Source organism: Geospiza fortis, unplaced genomic scaffold, assembly GCF_000277835.1.
Source record: "Geospiza fortis unplaced genomic scaffold, GeoFor_1.0 scaffold130, whole genome shotgun sequence".
Lineage (NCBI taxonomy): Eukaryota > Metazoa > Chordata > Aves > Passeriformes > Thraupidae > Geospiza > Geospiza fortis.
The window spans coordinates 9163494-9178092 of NW_005054300.1; the positions used below are offsets into that span (position 1 = coordinate 9163494).

General features: G+C 40.9%; 1 protein-coding gene across 2 annotated transcripts; it reads left to right on the top strand.

The window, feature by feature from the left end:
- The first annotated feature begins 2435 nt into the window (after nt 1-2435).
- Nucleotides 2436-14315, top strand: ANKRD22 (ankyrin repeat domain 22). 2 transcript variants are annotated; one of them, XM_005416471.2, is made up of 8 exons: nt 2436-2512; nt 2743-2939; nt 4194-4505; nt 10280-10471; nt 11239-11346; nt 11657-11734; nt 12577-12675; nt 13289-14315. In XM_005416471.2, exons 3-8 carry the CDS (start codon nt 4485-4487, stop codon nt 13364-13366), a joined length of 576 nt encoding a protein of 191 aa, XP_005416528.1. In that variant the 5' UTR covers nt 2436-2512; nt 2743-2939; nt 4194-4484; the 3' UTR covers nt 13367-14315. The 2 variants fall into 2 exon arrangements, with proteins under 2 accessions (XP_005416528.1, XP_005416527.1); XM_005416470.2 differs by lacking the exons at nt 2436-2512; nt 2743-2939; nt 4194-4505 and having other exon boundaries at nt 10220-10471.
- The last annotated feature ends 284 nt before the right edge of the window (nt 14316-14599 follow it).

Sequence of the window (14599 nt, forward strand, 5' to 3'; positions counted from 1 at the left end):
TTTCCATGCATCCACAGTAACATCCCTAGGGGGAAAAAAGACAAGGAGAAGAAAAGGAAACCATCATTTACTCTTTTTTCCCATCTGCATGGGCCAAAGGCCTTTTCCTCTCCCCCTCTGGCACACCTGCCCTTTGCTGCACAGCAGTCAGGAGGGATGGCAGGCTGGCTGCTCTGAGAACCAGCTGCACAGAACCAGGACAGCACATCTGCATGGAGACAGGCAAGGGAGAAAGACAGCATGGATGCATAGGAACAAACTCACCTCTGGTTTGGCTCCTGTGCTTGCCCCTTCTGCTGCAGTTCCTGGTCAGTCTCCTGCTGATTCACTGCCAGAAGCTTGTGCCAATAAAAGGAGCAGCAGTAGAGTTCTGTGTGAGATCTGCATTCATAGGACAGCATGTTTAGGTGCTGCTTGTTTGGCAGTATTTAAGGAGTGGAGTTTTTCCATGATAAATAGCACCGTTGCATGAATTCTGAAAGACCGAATTGCACCATGGATCTGGTGAGGTAAAGAGGCATCTAACCTGTTATTAGAATATTTATGATGAGCTTGGTTATTCTTGTTCCCCGAGGCTGTGGCAGATCTTTATCTGTACTGCTACCTGTCTTACTAAGTGCTGTAACTACTATATTTTGGGATAAAAAGGAGGAAGGATCTATCTTTCTCAAAACTTTATAGCTGTGAATATGATCTCTGCTGCTGAGGGTAGTACAAAAGCTGTTTTGGTCGCTGGTTCCACACCAGTTGCTTGTTTTCTGAATTGCTGATTGCCTGGGACAATCCTTCTTTGTTAGATAATCTTAGAATAAAACCAGAAGTTATTTGAAAGGTGTGAACCCCACAATATACAAAAAAGAGTTTGCTCGAATTACCCAGCTTCTGTAGGGATTCTCAGGATCTGAATTAAGTTTGAAAACATTGTTTAAACTTCGAGTCAAGAGAGGGTGCTAACACTAATTCTTACTATTTCCAAGCCACCTCCATAACTCTGTGAACCCAATACATTAGAAACCCCTGCCTAACCACCCAATTAATTGAAGTCAGCCTGGGGGGCTTGATCCTCTCTGAAACTGGCCTGGCTTCTTGATGCCGCAAATTCTTTGAAACGTGGGTGCTAATGATATGCTGCCTTGCCTGGGAAAGTTAATGGAGTAAGTACTTGTTAGTAAACACAACCTACCTGAGAGTCACCAAAGAAACAATTCTGCTCTATGAAGTAGGGCACAGTCTGTGGAAAAGCCAAAGGGGGATTTCTCAATGAAAAGCATCACAGGTCAGCAGGTCTGATACCCCCACTTATTGAGAAATATTGAAGACTTTATTCTACTCCCAGATTACAACATCCCACATTTTTTATTTTATAGAATTGCCAGCTGGGAATGATCTGCAACATTTTACCTGTATCACCTTGTGGTGGCATATAGGATGTATGGTATATTTTCTGATATTGTTGATGGGAACCAAGTGAAGAGCAAAAGATATGTTAGCCCATCTTAAAAGGGAAAAGAGAATGAAAGTAATGCATATAAAGAGAGAATAAAACCCACAAAGCCTAGAAACAGAAACTTCCCAGGATGGGCTGCCCTTACATAGAGAGCCAGGGAAGCTGAGATAGAAAGTATTCTGTTTTAAAATGCTGTGTCAAAACTGAAGTCCAGGTGGTCAGGCCTGGAGCTGGACTTAGCATGAGCTCAGTTTAGTGTTACAAAATACAGGCTCTGGTCCATGCCATGGAGGGGTTTCTTTGTGTTTGCTGGGTCTGTTGAGTCAATCCTGTCCTGCAGCACAGCTGCAAGGGACACTTGCAGGGATGCTGTACAAGTGGTTAACAATCTTCTGAGGGAAAATGTAACGTGTCAGTGTGCCTCTTGTGCAGACACTGGCCATTCCAGGACTGCATTTCTCAGGAATGTGCATTTGGGAGGACTGCTCTGCACACATGACTCCAACAAGCCAGAGGTTCCTTTCCTGAGAGTAACATGGCTTGTGGGATTTGTGGCAATACAAATTCTAGTGCTTGGAATTTAAAGAGACAAATGATCTTCTGTGACTTTTATTGAATATGCTGTTCTTAAATTATTGATATCTAGTTTAAAAAATAGTTTACCTTATTAGTGCCCTAGTGAAGGCTCTTATGAAAAATACTTAGTTCCCTTCTGGCTCACATGAAACTTTTGAAGTATTGTTGAATTCTGTCAGGAAGTAAGAATCATCTTTCCTTCACAGACTGGATAGGGGACAGTTTGCCTATGCACTATCTCAGCACCCTTTGGAGAAAAAACCCTTATTCATAAAAAAAAAAAAAGTTTTTCAGGATTCTAATCTTCATTTACAAGTATGGCAAAAAGCATTGAAGCAATAGGTTAGTCAAAAGTGAACCTGTGACTATATACATTTGCATGAGTTTCATATTTCATCATGGTTGGGCTGTTCTTCAGCTGAAGCTCTGACCAAAGTAGTCACTTCAGTGCTTTTCAAGAGGACCTGGGATGTGATGCTGGATTAAATGGTAATTTACACGGTCTTGGGAAAAGTAAATGTTGCCTGAAGCTATTGCTCTGCTTTGGAGAGGATGGGCTTTTTTCTTTTTTCTTTTTTTTTCTCTTGGTTTGTTTGTTGGGGTTTTTATAATACTTTTTTAGATTATCAAAGATTTATTTATTTTTGTTAGAAAGAGATTAATTAAACTACTATGTTGTTTTATGTAGCATCTTAGTGATTCAATATTTCTTTCAACAGGTTGTAGTTTATAGATTCCAACAAGCTGGTCAGTAGATGCAGGAGGATGTGAATATCTTAGGATCTTGATGTGAAGAAGATCTTAATGAAATACTGGTGAGGAAGACCTTTACACCTTTGAGGTGTTACTCACTCTTCCATGTCCTTAGTCCAACATGATATCCACCACATGCTTGAAGACCAGTGTGTTGTCACAGGTAGGTGTTATACCTGCATCTGTTCCCTGCTGTCACAGACTTCTTTTATGAAAAATCCTTTCTTTAGGATTTTTCCTCCTGAGAAGCTGAGAGGCCTCACGAACAAAATGTAAACAATGGTTATCTGCTGCTGTGGAATGCAACAGGTGGATCTTTGATTAGCCCATGTTAGATGTTTCTAAGTAATGCTAGATGTTTCTAAGTAATGGTCAATCACAGCCCAGCTGTCTCAGACAGAGAGTCCGAGACAGAGCCTTTGATAATGATTATTCTTTGCTGTTCTATTCTTAGCTAGCCTTCTGATGAAATCCTTTCTTCTATTCTTTTAATATAGTTTTAATGTAATATACATCATAAAATAATAAATCAAGCCTTCTAAAACACAGAATCAAATCCTCATCTCTTCCCTCAACCTGAGACCCCTGTGAACACCGTCACACGCTGCCAGCTTAACTTTCTTCTGATAAACAGCTACTGAATGGGCTATAATTGGTGCCAGCAAAAGAACACCACAGCCAGAAATATTGTACTACTTTAATTAGACAAGGCTGGAGATAGAATAAGAAATTTTATATGGTCCTCCACCTCACTGAGAATAAATACGAACGTTATTTGGAAATAGAAGTTCTCAAATGTAAGGCAGAGGGCTTGGATTTAAGATGCATGCTTACATTAATATGTTTTAAAACTTTTTTAAAATTTGCTTGAAATACATGAAACGTGATTTAAGCTATAAAAGGAAAAGATATTTTTGAGGTGAATGCAAAAATTTGAAATACACATGCCTTACTCGGAAAGACTGAGTGTAGTACAGATATGCCATCAGTATCTTATCCTCAGGGCCATCAGCAATAATTCTCTTCCCAATTAGCATATAAAATTATCAGGGTAGACATGAATCATATTCATTGGTTGGGCTGGGCTAGAAAGAGAAGACGAAGCCAATGTGATGAAAGCGGCCGGCCTGTTTAATTGAAGAGTGAGAGGCTAATTATACTGGGAGTTCTCATTAAAGGCGTGGGATTTAGGTGCTTCCCTTTTCCTGACAGGAATTCGAGGTGTTCTTGCAGAAGGTTTGGAACATGTTTTAGTCAACAGTAGCTTGGGTGGCAAACTAAGTACAATTCTTCTTTATTTTAAGTTTTAGGTTTCATGCTCTTTATTCTTTTCACTCCTCCATTTCTTTACTTGTGAAACTTCCTTCCCTTCTCTCTCCCTCCTCTCCTCAACCTGTTTTGCTACTTTCCTTTTTAGGTAACTGGAGGATGTTATTGCAGAAATGACAAAGGAAAATGCTTCTGTGTTGTAACTTGTTCCATCGGTCTCCCGTAGGCTGCTGTTCTCACGTTAACTCCCTGGGTTGGGTTTCTGAAGACAATAGTTTTATGCTACTAAGTAGAAAGCACTGAGAGGAAACATAGCTTAAGAAAAAGTGATACTTTCACGTTAACTATTAACCAGATTCAAACAAGCTCGAGCACATTTCAAGTGAGGGTAACTTGTTGGGCTGTTGAACAAGAAGGAACTCCAGAGTGAAGAATAGGCATGGGGATACTCTATTCAGAGGTACGTGACCGTTTTCTGCAGTTACTGACGCTATTCAAGGTATGGATATTCACTGGGCTTGGTTTGTTCCCTTTGCAGCCTCCCATACCCAGGCTTATAGCAATCTGGAAGTTTCTTCCCTTTGGAAACGTTTTCCTTTGTCTATTACAAGTTGTCAGTAGTATTGTTTATAGAAGCAAAAAAAAAAAAAAAAAAAAAAAGCACTAACCGGCAAAGTTATTGTGGCTTCGCAAAGTATGTGTTCAACATTTTCTGTTGTTCTGTGTTGAGATCAGAACGATTCTGTACATGGTGCAAGTGAAAAACAGCTTTGCAAAGAGCAGACAACTCCTTGGCTTACACTGAATACAGATTATAAAGTTAATGCCTAAGAAAATGTCCCATGCCCCCATATTATTTTAGGAAGGTAATTATTTTTTACCTTATCTTTACGGGTTTGTCCCCAAACTACACTTCATTTAACATTTTCCTGTACTTTAGCATAAATTCTACCTAAACGTATTCTGTTATAAATTTCCCATTTGTACATGTGGGGACAAATGAGGAGTTTGGTCCTTTGTGACTGTGAAAAGAATGTGTTGCACTTTGTTAGGTTTTCTGGAGGTAGCATTACATAGCTGTTGCTTTTAAAGGTTACATTTCTATGCTGAAAGCCACCCTTTTATTTTCAAAAAGCTATTCTATGAAATCAGGAAATCAATCTTCTCCTCTTTCAGTATTACAAGGAACTTGAATCTGTGCATTCATAGGGTGATCATCTGAAGACACTGTAGCTTATTCTGAAAGGATTTCTTGCCTCTCTCCAGATCTGCTACTCTGGGATAGTACTGCAATGGAAATCAGTGTTGTCTAGCTTAATTACACAGGTTTTTAAAGAATGTTTAAGTGCTGTCCATGTTTCTCATGCTTATTAGTTAAAATTCTCATATAAATTAATTTTCTCTCTTTAAACATTTTGAGAAAGTTTTCCGCATAAATTATGGTCCATGTATACAGGATAGAAAGCTAGGGAACTGAAAATAAAGAATTGCAGGTTGCCTTTTCTGAGAAGCAGAACTTATTTGGGTAGTAGTATATTCCTTGGCATCCTAAACATAATTTAGACTTTCCTGTTAAGTTCATAGCATGCTGTTTGTATAATTTTAGTGCAAAAGAAGAGGCTATGGATTGGTTCAGAATATCTTGACATTGCAAAATGTTTTCCTTTTTTCTAAACAATTGCAAAGACTTCATGTAATTTAGGCAATCCCCTGGAGTTCTAAAGGAGGAAACAATTGCAACTGAAATTGCTCTCCAAGTTGCAAGACAGGCTTTACCTTCACCTCCTCTCTATTGGTTGAATGCTTTGTCCTTCATACTGTGCCTTTAACCTTTACTTGTGTGCTAGAACTTGCTAAGTAGCTGGAGGTTTATCACTAGCTCATCAAAGCTGAGCAGAGGGTGATGTAAGAAACTCTGCAAACACCAGACAGGTTCAGATGTGGTGGTTCATCTGGATCTGGGTAAACTACTAGGACTTGGCATCAATCATGTTCCACAATTGATCAAAAAAAAAAAAGGTTCTATAACTGCCCTTTCTGATAGTGAAAGTGTTATTGCTTTTCTTGTACCACTTTTTTGGTGATCTTGTACTGAGTGCTCTCAGCCATGAAAACCCTTGCATGTCCTGTGAGTATTTCTCACCTTCCCTAAAGCCTTTTATACTGAACAACTAAGATCTGGTCCAAAGGGCTTGCAGAAGAAGTATTGGAGAAAGAGAGATTTTAAACACTCAATTATTGGCATATCTAATCTTCAAACTCTACTTTCCATACTCCAGTGTCTCCCCACTGTTTTTTTTTTTCAGCTGGGCAGACTGTGCTCTAGTTTATGGTTAGCCCTGATGCTATGGCTGGGAAAAGGCACCTCAGGAGAGGGTTAAAGGAGTGTTTGGGGTTGTGATTCTGGTTTTTCCCTCCCTCCCATTGTACATTTTGTGCAGAGTCACGCTGTCAGGTTCATCCCATGCACCTTGTCTGAATGCTGGGTGGTGCTGCAGAAGTGTGAATGAGAGCAGAGCTGAAGGGCTTTGCTGCCAGATCCTCCACAGAGGCCCTCTCCTCCTCTTTGCCTGAGCTGGAATTGTGGATCCTGCTCCCCCTCCCTTCAGAGCTGAGCCCGTGTCTGTGTGGGGTGCAGGGTTTGCTGTGCCAGTGCTGGCTCTGCCCTGCTGCTTTATGGGGTGGGCCAGGTCTGCTGTGAGTTCCCTGGGGCAGCCAGGACACTGGGATTTATAAATGATGTGGTGTGGGCAAGAGTGGCCACTCTGTGTCTTGGACTGCAAATGTCCCCAGGAGTTGAGAACTCACTTCCCAGTGGTGCTTTCTTCTGAATTTGTTGTTGTGTTCTCTTCTCACACATGCCTAAAGGAGACTCCACAGACATGAGCACAAGACTTTGGATTCCTTGGGTATGGCTTGCCCCTGGCATGTGAAGTTCAGGTATTCTGAGAACTACCCCATAGATTTATTTCTCTCTTGTGTACGATGAGTGGATAACAATAACATAGCAACAGTAACAACCATAACACAAATATGAAACTGGCTGTATCACTACTGAGGCAATCTTCTAACACTGTAGAAAACAGAGTGAGATTTTCCAGTCCCTTATCCTCCAGGCTTTTCTACAGACTTAGAGGAAATATGTTTTCTCGGTTTTTGGATGGAACCTACTGTTTGTACCTAACACTGATCTAACTCCATACTTGGCCTCCCTGCTGATACTCCAGATAGGTGCTGCCTATCTGTTTGCAAGGAATTCTGTAATTGTCTTATGAGCATACTTTGGGGAACAGTTTAAAACTTAAGCACAGTTAGTCCTCCTTTAGATAGGGTTGCCAGAGTGACAACCCAAAAAAAGTGAGAGATGGAAAAGAGTTTTGTGGCTGAGGCTTCACAACCACAGAAATCCCGGTACAGGCTCAAGCCCCAGCCTGGGGCCAGGCAGGTTTTGTGTCCAGTCTGTTGCTACTGGAAGCTTGTTTTGTTACTTTGCTTATGAATACAAATCTGTTTCTAATTTTCATGCTAAATTTCTTGGTCAGATGCATTACCTTTTTTACCATGTTCCTTGAAATTAATTGGTCTTTAATACTGACCCTTTAATCTATTTTGGAGCACCAAGGACAGTGCTGTCTCTCCCTAGCCCACCTAAGCAAATCAGCCTTTCTTCAGGATCTTCATATTCCTCAGTTGTAGAGATGTTTCATGCTCCTGCTGTGGTCTGATCTCATTTTAGGACACAAATGACAAGAACTCTACACACTATCCCAGCAAAGTGTCTTCTATAACACCTCTTTCTGTGAGAGACACTATCTAATATAGCATTTGCCTTTTTTGGACGAGTGGCTGATTGTCACCTATTTGTAATTTTTCTTATCTTCACACTTTCCTAACACATTTTTTTCTGAATCCTTATTGTTATTGATATCAATATAATGAATTTATAGTTGTTGGTACTGCTTTGTTCCTTTACTTAAATATTCTGCTACTATGTTTGCTTTTCCAGCCGTGGAAAAGCCAATTTGAGAGACATATTACAAGTTTGGTCTGTGAGACTTTTCAACCTTCTTTGGCTAAAAGGTATTTTCAAGCAAAGTGGGCCTCAAAAAAATCCCATACAAATGGGAAGAAAGTTTGTGTTTCCTTTTTTTTTAATATGAATGAAACATGTTAATGCAGACAGTATAATTTCTACAAACTACCCCTACTCCAGGGGAATAATAATGATTCAAAATACATCTTTACTCTACATCACACTTTAAATAAATCACACTTTAAATACATCACTTTCCCAGGTATTAGTTGCTGGAATGGATGAGAACTGCTTCCTTGCATTCTCTGTGCCCTGGATGTTTTCTGGGAGCAGCTGGTTTCAGTAGGTGAAGGAGCACCTGTGACTTGTGTGTTCTGGGCTCTGTGCATGACTTCAGCCCAAATAATGTGGTCTCTTAGGGAGTGGTCTGTGTGCCATCATTGTTCATGGCTCTAGAACTGAGTCCAGCAGAAGTGGAAGGTTTAGAAAAAGATCCCATGGATCAATGAGAGCATCAGTCAGAAATGCCTTGGGTTCAACCACCTAGCAAGTAAAAGTCTTGGAGGCAGTACAGAAAAAAAAGCAAAAAAAGCATATCCTTGAGCTGCTGAATGAGCAAAACCAGCTTAGGAAGGAGCAAATTTATATGGTAAATGACTGGGATTTAAACAGATGTTCAACCAAAGAGCAAATCTCCTGCATCTTTAAATAAGCAAAGCAATATCTAAGAAAAAGAGTAGCAGGGAAATCAGAGGTGCAGACAGACTCCACAGGATCTTCTCTCTCCTGGACATGAAGATGCAGTTCTAGACACCCACATGACAGAGAGCAAGGTTCTAGAGAAAACTGATCTTTTAGATGGCACCTGTGCACAAATCACAGCAAAGGGGGTTTGAAAGAAGCTTTTCTCCTCAAAATCATTGAAACAGTTCTGGTTCTGGTTCAATGTGAAATCCCAAATTGTATATGTATGCTTCTATACAAATACAGGCAGATGTGCAAGTTTAAAACATGGCATGTGTTCTTTGTAGATTTTTGACTCATAATAAAAACAAAACAAGAAGTGGTGCAAGGTCTGGTAAGCATGTAAATACTTCCTTTGGAAACAAATCACTTCTCTTACGCAGCTGTCCAGAAAACTAAGCAGCAGTTATGCTGGAGATAAACCTGTGGTGTAAATCAAAGTTTGGCTGAAAATGTGTAAATAAGATGAATATTTTTAAGGCAGGAAGGTGTAGGAGTAGAGGGGAGGACAGAGAGAAGGGAACAATCTGGAGGAGTGAGGAAAGAGCTCAGAGATCAGGACTAGATCTTTTTCATATAGAGTATTTAGAATGTGAAAAAAATGAGATTGAAGAGGAAAAACTACAGCTAATATTTAAAGAAAACGTCTGCTTTGGAAAATGTTGGGTAAAATCCTCAGTATCAAAGAAAAGAAAGACTTCTTCTGTTTTTGACTGGAGAATTCAAATGCTACCAGTCTGCCCCACCTCTAAATGTTAGTTTCTGCCTGTATTAGGCTGTTAGAAACCTGCAGTACTCCTGCCCTTCTCAGCTTCTCCTTAGTCTGAATTCTTGCTACTGGAGAGGGAAGGAATTGCAGTTTAGGTCAAGGATGTGTAGAAATACTGAGTGAAAAGCTGACCAGCAAGCAGTTCTCAAAAGCCAAGCAGGATCTGACCTGTGGGCGCACTGGCATGTATTTTTTTAGGTATTTCAAGGTCTAAAAGAAATATTGGTGGGGCTTGGTTTTTTTAACTTTCACCTGAAGTGTGGTTCTCTTCTGGGAACGGTGAGTCAGGAGTGGCTCATTCTGCTCAGCCAGAGGCAAAGCCTGAGGTGAACTCGGGCCCAGGGGCTTGTCCCTGCTTGCTGCTTAATACAGTGACCAACTCCCGTCAGAATGCAAGCTGGTTTGGGGGGTTTTTTGCTAATGGCTGCAAATAAACAGGACTTATTTCCTGGATTATAGAAATAGCATCCAAAATGAACAGAAAATCCATTCCACTGTGCAAAGGCTGTGACTTTGGGGCTGGGAGCTGTGTAGAGCTGCAGGAGTGTCTCCTACCACCATCTTCTGGAAGGCACCAAGAACTACAGCCTCTGTCGAGTGCTTTGGGGTGTGTGAGGAGTCAGCCAGAATGGGAAGTATGGATGTCTTAGTGAAGCACGTGCTGATGAATATTATCTTCTCACTTCAGCCCATCTGTCAGGCAGCTTATAACAACGATTTCAACAAAGTTCATCTCCTTTTGGAGAGCAACAGCAACTATTTGAATGTCCAGGACAGCTTCCTTGGAGACACCCCCTTAATTTGTGCATGTAGACAAGGAAACAACAGGATAGTTAACTATCTTCTTAGGAAACATGCTGATGTCAACATCAGAAATAAGGTAAGTGGCCACTGACTCTCTCCTTTGTGGGACTGTTCTTTCAGATTCTTGGAGTGCCAGTGGGGACACTGGAAAGCACAGGCAAACCTCAAGTTTGTTTCCTACTGAGGATATGTGGAGAAACAGGTGGAACTAAAAGGCTTCTCTGCTTATTTTGGGGCCCTGTGTCCTGCTCCATTTTGACAACCAGTAACAAGTTTAACACTGTAGCACAAAACTATGCAAACCCGCCCTTTCGTTGGTTTGGTATTCAGTATTCAAAGAGTTTTTAAAGCTCTATTCTCAGTAGGAGTCTGTGGTGGTTTTTACTGCTTTCCTGTTTTTCTCTGGTGTCCCAAAGGAGATGTCCTAAGGTCTCACATATCCTTGCTTCAGTAGCCAGCACCTCCATAAGAAGGGGGGCTGTGGTGATTTGGTGATTTCTCCTGCTGATTTACCCTTCTGTGTGGCAGCAACAGCCACATGAGATACCCACTGTCTCCTTTGAATTTCTGCAGCCAGGTCCAAATTTGCCAACATACTCATGGAATCCTTTGGATCCCACATCCTCTTTGCATGTGTAGTTCAATTTCCATGGCCCTCTATGTGTTAAATATGCTTGTACTTGAATGAAGCAAGATGCATGTGCCTATTTCTGCTTGAAAATCACAGGAGATTTCCTATTGGACAGTCTAAAAGAAAGCTTGTGGAATTTAAAATTATCTAGTCAATATTAATCAAAGTGAGTTCACTGAATCTGGTACTAATGAGAGTTGCTTTGTGTTTAGAAGGACTGCACTTGCCTCCACTATGCTGTGAGGAAACGGTTCACCTTCCTTGACTATGTGCTCATCATAATCCTCATGCCAGTTATGCTTATTGGGTACCTCCTCATGGTGAGTCTGGATGGAAGCAGCAATGACCCTGGACCTTTCCCTTGCCATTTTTCCTGGCAGTGTTTCAGGCCAGGAACTTCTACAGAATATGGGCTGCTTTCTTAAAGCAAGACTGAATGTGCACAACAGAAGGGATTTTGCTGTGGCTGTAACTGGTGAAGGAACAGATTTGTGTTACTGCATCAATCTGAGATTTCCAGAGACCATGCCTCTTTTTGGGAAAAACCCCACAGTATTTAGCACAAATATACTTAAGACTATATGCGGATTAACTGTTTTACTGTGTTACTCTTTCCCTTGCACCAAACAGGTCTCAAAGACAAAACAGAATGAGCACCTGGTCAAGATGTTGCTTAGAGCTGGAGTCGATGTGAATGCTGCAGACTCTGTAAGTGGGTTTATACAAATGCAAATGTGGCTCACAGGAAGGAAACAATACTAAAAACAGACTACAGAACCTTCTAGCAGCATAGCTGGAGTAGGAGCAGCAGGCACTGAACTGACTAATGTACCAGGAGGATTCAGTGCTTCTGCTTGACACTCAGGCAACAGATTTATAGTGTTTGCAGAAATAATTCCCCACTGATCAAGTAATCCTCCCTTTCTGAACAATGCCCTCATAAGAGAATCCAGACAAGCTGGGCTCGGGTACTTATGTATTAAATACCCAATTCTGTAAAGATTCTTGTCATATAAGCATCTGAGTTTACCAGCATTTATTTTGAACTGGAACAGAGTTGTGGGCTACAGGGCAAGACCCTGTGTCTTTTCTTGGTCTTCACAGTGTGCTGATCTGTCATAAACAGAGTTATGTATCCACTATCCTACTTGGGTGAGGTAAAGAACTCCTCTTCTCCAAGGAAGAAAAGGAGAAACACCAATTTTATCAGCAATAAAATTCTAAAACACTGAAGTACAAGCAAGCAGTATTGTTTAAGATGTAGTTTCTGAGGTCAAGCTCATGTGATCCTCTGAAATTACTGGCTTCCTGCTAATGTATCAAACCTGTTTTAGCAGTTGCATCCCAGGGAAGGAATTAATTTTTTTGATCCTGTTTTTCTCATGGTAATGTGTTTGTTTTACCTTGTAGTGTATTGTGACAGGAAAAGGTATGTGTGTTTTGCAACCAGCTGTTAGGGGGAATCTGATAGCCTACAGGTAGTCCTACTTACCTAAGCTCTACTAAAGAAGTCATAGAAATAAAATTAATTTGCTTCCATTTTTCTTCAGTCTGGCAGCACAGCCCTTCACTATGCTTGTGAAATGAAAAACCAGGCAGTCATTCCTCTACTGCTTGAAGCTCATGCAGACACTTCTGTAAAGAATCAGGTAAGAAGGTGAAGTTGATAAATGTATTTGCTTATCGTGGTGGTCAGCCAGTAGGTACATTGTCGGCCTTAGCTGGTGCACAGCAATGTAAAGAAAAGGGTGCACACCTTCCTGGCAGCAAATTTGTTTCCTGTTTTCTTCTTAGCTCAGAGCTTCTCTATAGTTGTTCCTAAGATGTAGGCTGCAGGGCAAGGATAGAAGTCTTCCTAGGTGGTTTTTGTGCTGTTGAGCACCCTTCTTCTGAGAGGCCAAGTCAACCTGCTTCTGTCACCAGAACAGCTCAAGTGTTGCCCAAATCAATATTGACCTGGGAGTATCTGCACTGCTGAGTTGAGGTGAGCAGCGTATTACCTGTGCTGGTCTTGAAATCAAATCTTAGCTGAGCTCTGTACATTTGGATATTACTCCCAGGAAAAGTGGAAAGGCTTTCCCTGCTGTAGGGGAGGTCTCTGTTCCTTTCTTCAGCCAGAGCAGTATAGGCTCAGCACGTCCTGAAACCTTTATTTTAGAATAGAAGTGACAGGGGACCTTACACAGGTGGCAAGGTTAGGAAATCTCTTTGTATGTGACCCATATCTGTCATATTGCAATGTATTTAATGTGTTTCTTTCAGGATGGGGAGACTCCCTTAGATATAGCAAGAAGATTACAGTTCCACAGCATTGAAAGCATGATAAGAAAAGATTCTTAGCCATCAAGAACTCTCAAACATGCAGAAAATCACCTCATCTGACAACCCACCTTTCACAACAGCAGAAGTGCTGCAGAGGATGGGGGCTGATGCTTGATAAAGACCCAGTCCACATCCACCCATTCCTTGCTGCAGACTTGGACAATTTTGTGTGAGATTTATCAGTGCCCCGAGGCCATGAAGTTCATTTTATTTTACTAAGCCATGAATTACTACAATAGTGTTTAAAATATTGCCCTTTCCATCTGCTTCATCAGTTTTATTACTTGACTTCTGCAGACTGTGGATTTTGAAAGCTAGCTATAAAATATCTGGAAGCCTAAACATTGCATATGATGGTTGGCAGCCAATGCAAAAATAAAATATCCTTTAGAGTGTGTGCTACTTGTTCCATAGGGAAGGTAAGCAATATGATACAGCAGTTATAAAAGGCCTGGTACCCTTCTTCTTAGTATTTATCTTCCTACAATGAGAGGGGCTGGGAAAACAGATCTCTCAGCTGAGCCCTTCCTCCTTCCATCCTTCCTAGAATTTTCACACACCTTAATTCTCCCTGTGTTGCTACAAGGGTAGGACTTAGATTTCATCTAAGAAACAGCAAAAAGAGATTCAATGCCTTGCTGGATTAAGAAAGAAAGTCAATTCCCAGATCACTTTAATGCATTAAGAAATAGTAAAGAAAATATGTTTGGCTCAGTAGAGAAACAGGTCTCTTGACTACCTTTCCAGTACAAACAGTGCACTAAAGAAAAAAGAGTCAATAAATGAAATGCTGTTGATGGAAACCAGATGTATCATTCCCATGGGACTAGGCAGGATAGCCTGCTGTACAGAGTGGTGCAGGCAGCAGGGAATAATACCAATCATAATAATAATATATCCATGAGTCTTCTCTTGCATAAGTGAAGGCAGAAGAAAACCTGCAGTAATAAGCAATGTATTAAAGTGGTCCAGTGCTTTGTGATTTAATAATGCAGCAATAAAGGGGAAGCTCCTTTCATACACTGCTGTGTTGTGCCTCCTTGGTCTAATGGATCTTTATTTTTGTTGACAATTTTGGCCCTTTCCTGTAAGCTGTCAGAAGTGCAATACATTGCTAATGGTGCCACAGTAGGCGTGCGGACAAGCTAGTGTACTTTTCCTGTGTTGCAAAAACTGATACATTTTTCAGTGTAACTATTGGATGTCAACTCCACCTACGAGGGGTCTTGGCTGGACGTTTTTCAGTGTAAC

Bases quoted from the DNA above. Each gene is read 5' to 3' on its own strand.
- ANKRD22 (XM_005416470.2), top strand. From the start codon at position 10,220: ATGGGAAGTATGGATGTCTTAGTGAAGCACGTGCTGATGAATATTATC. The intron at 11,735-12,576 runs GTAAGTGGGTTT...ATTTTTCTTCAG, and splicing joins ATGTGAATGCTGCAGACTCT to TCTGGCAGCACAGCCCTTCA. The intron at 12,676-13,288 runs GTAAGAAGGTGA...TGTTTCTTTCAG, and splicing joins ACACTTCTGTAAAGAATCAG to GATGGGGAGACTCCCTTAGA.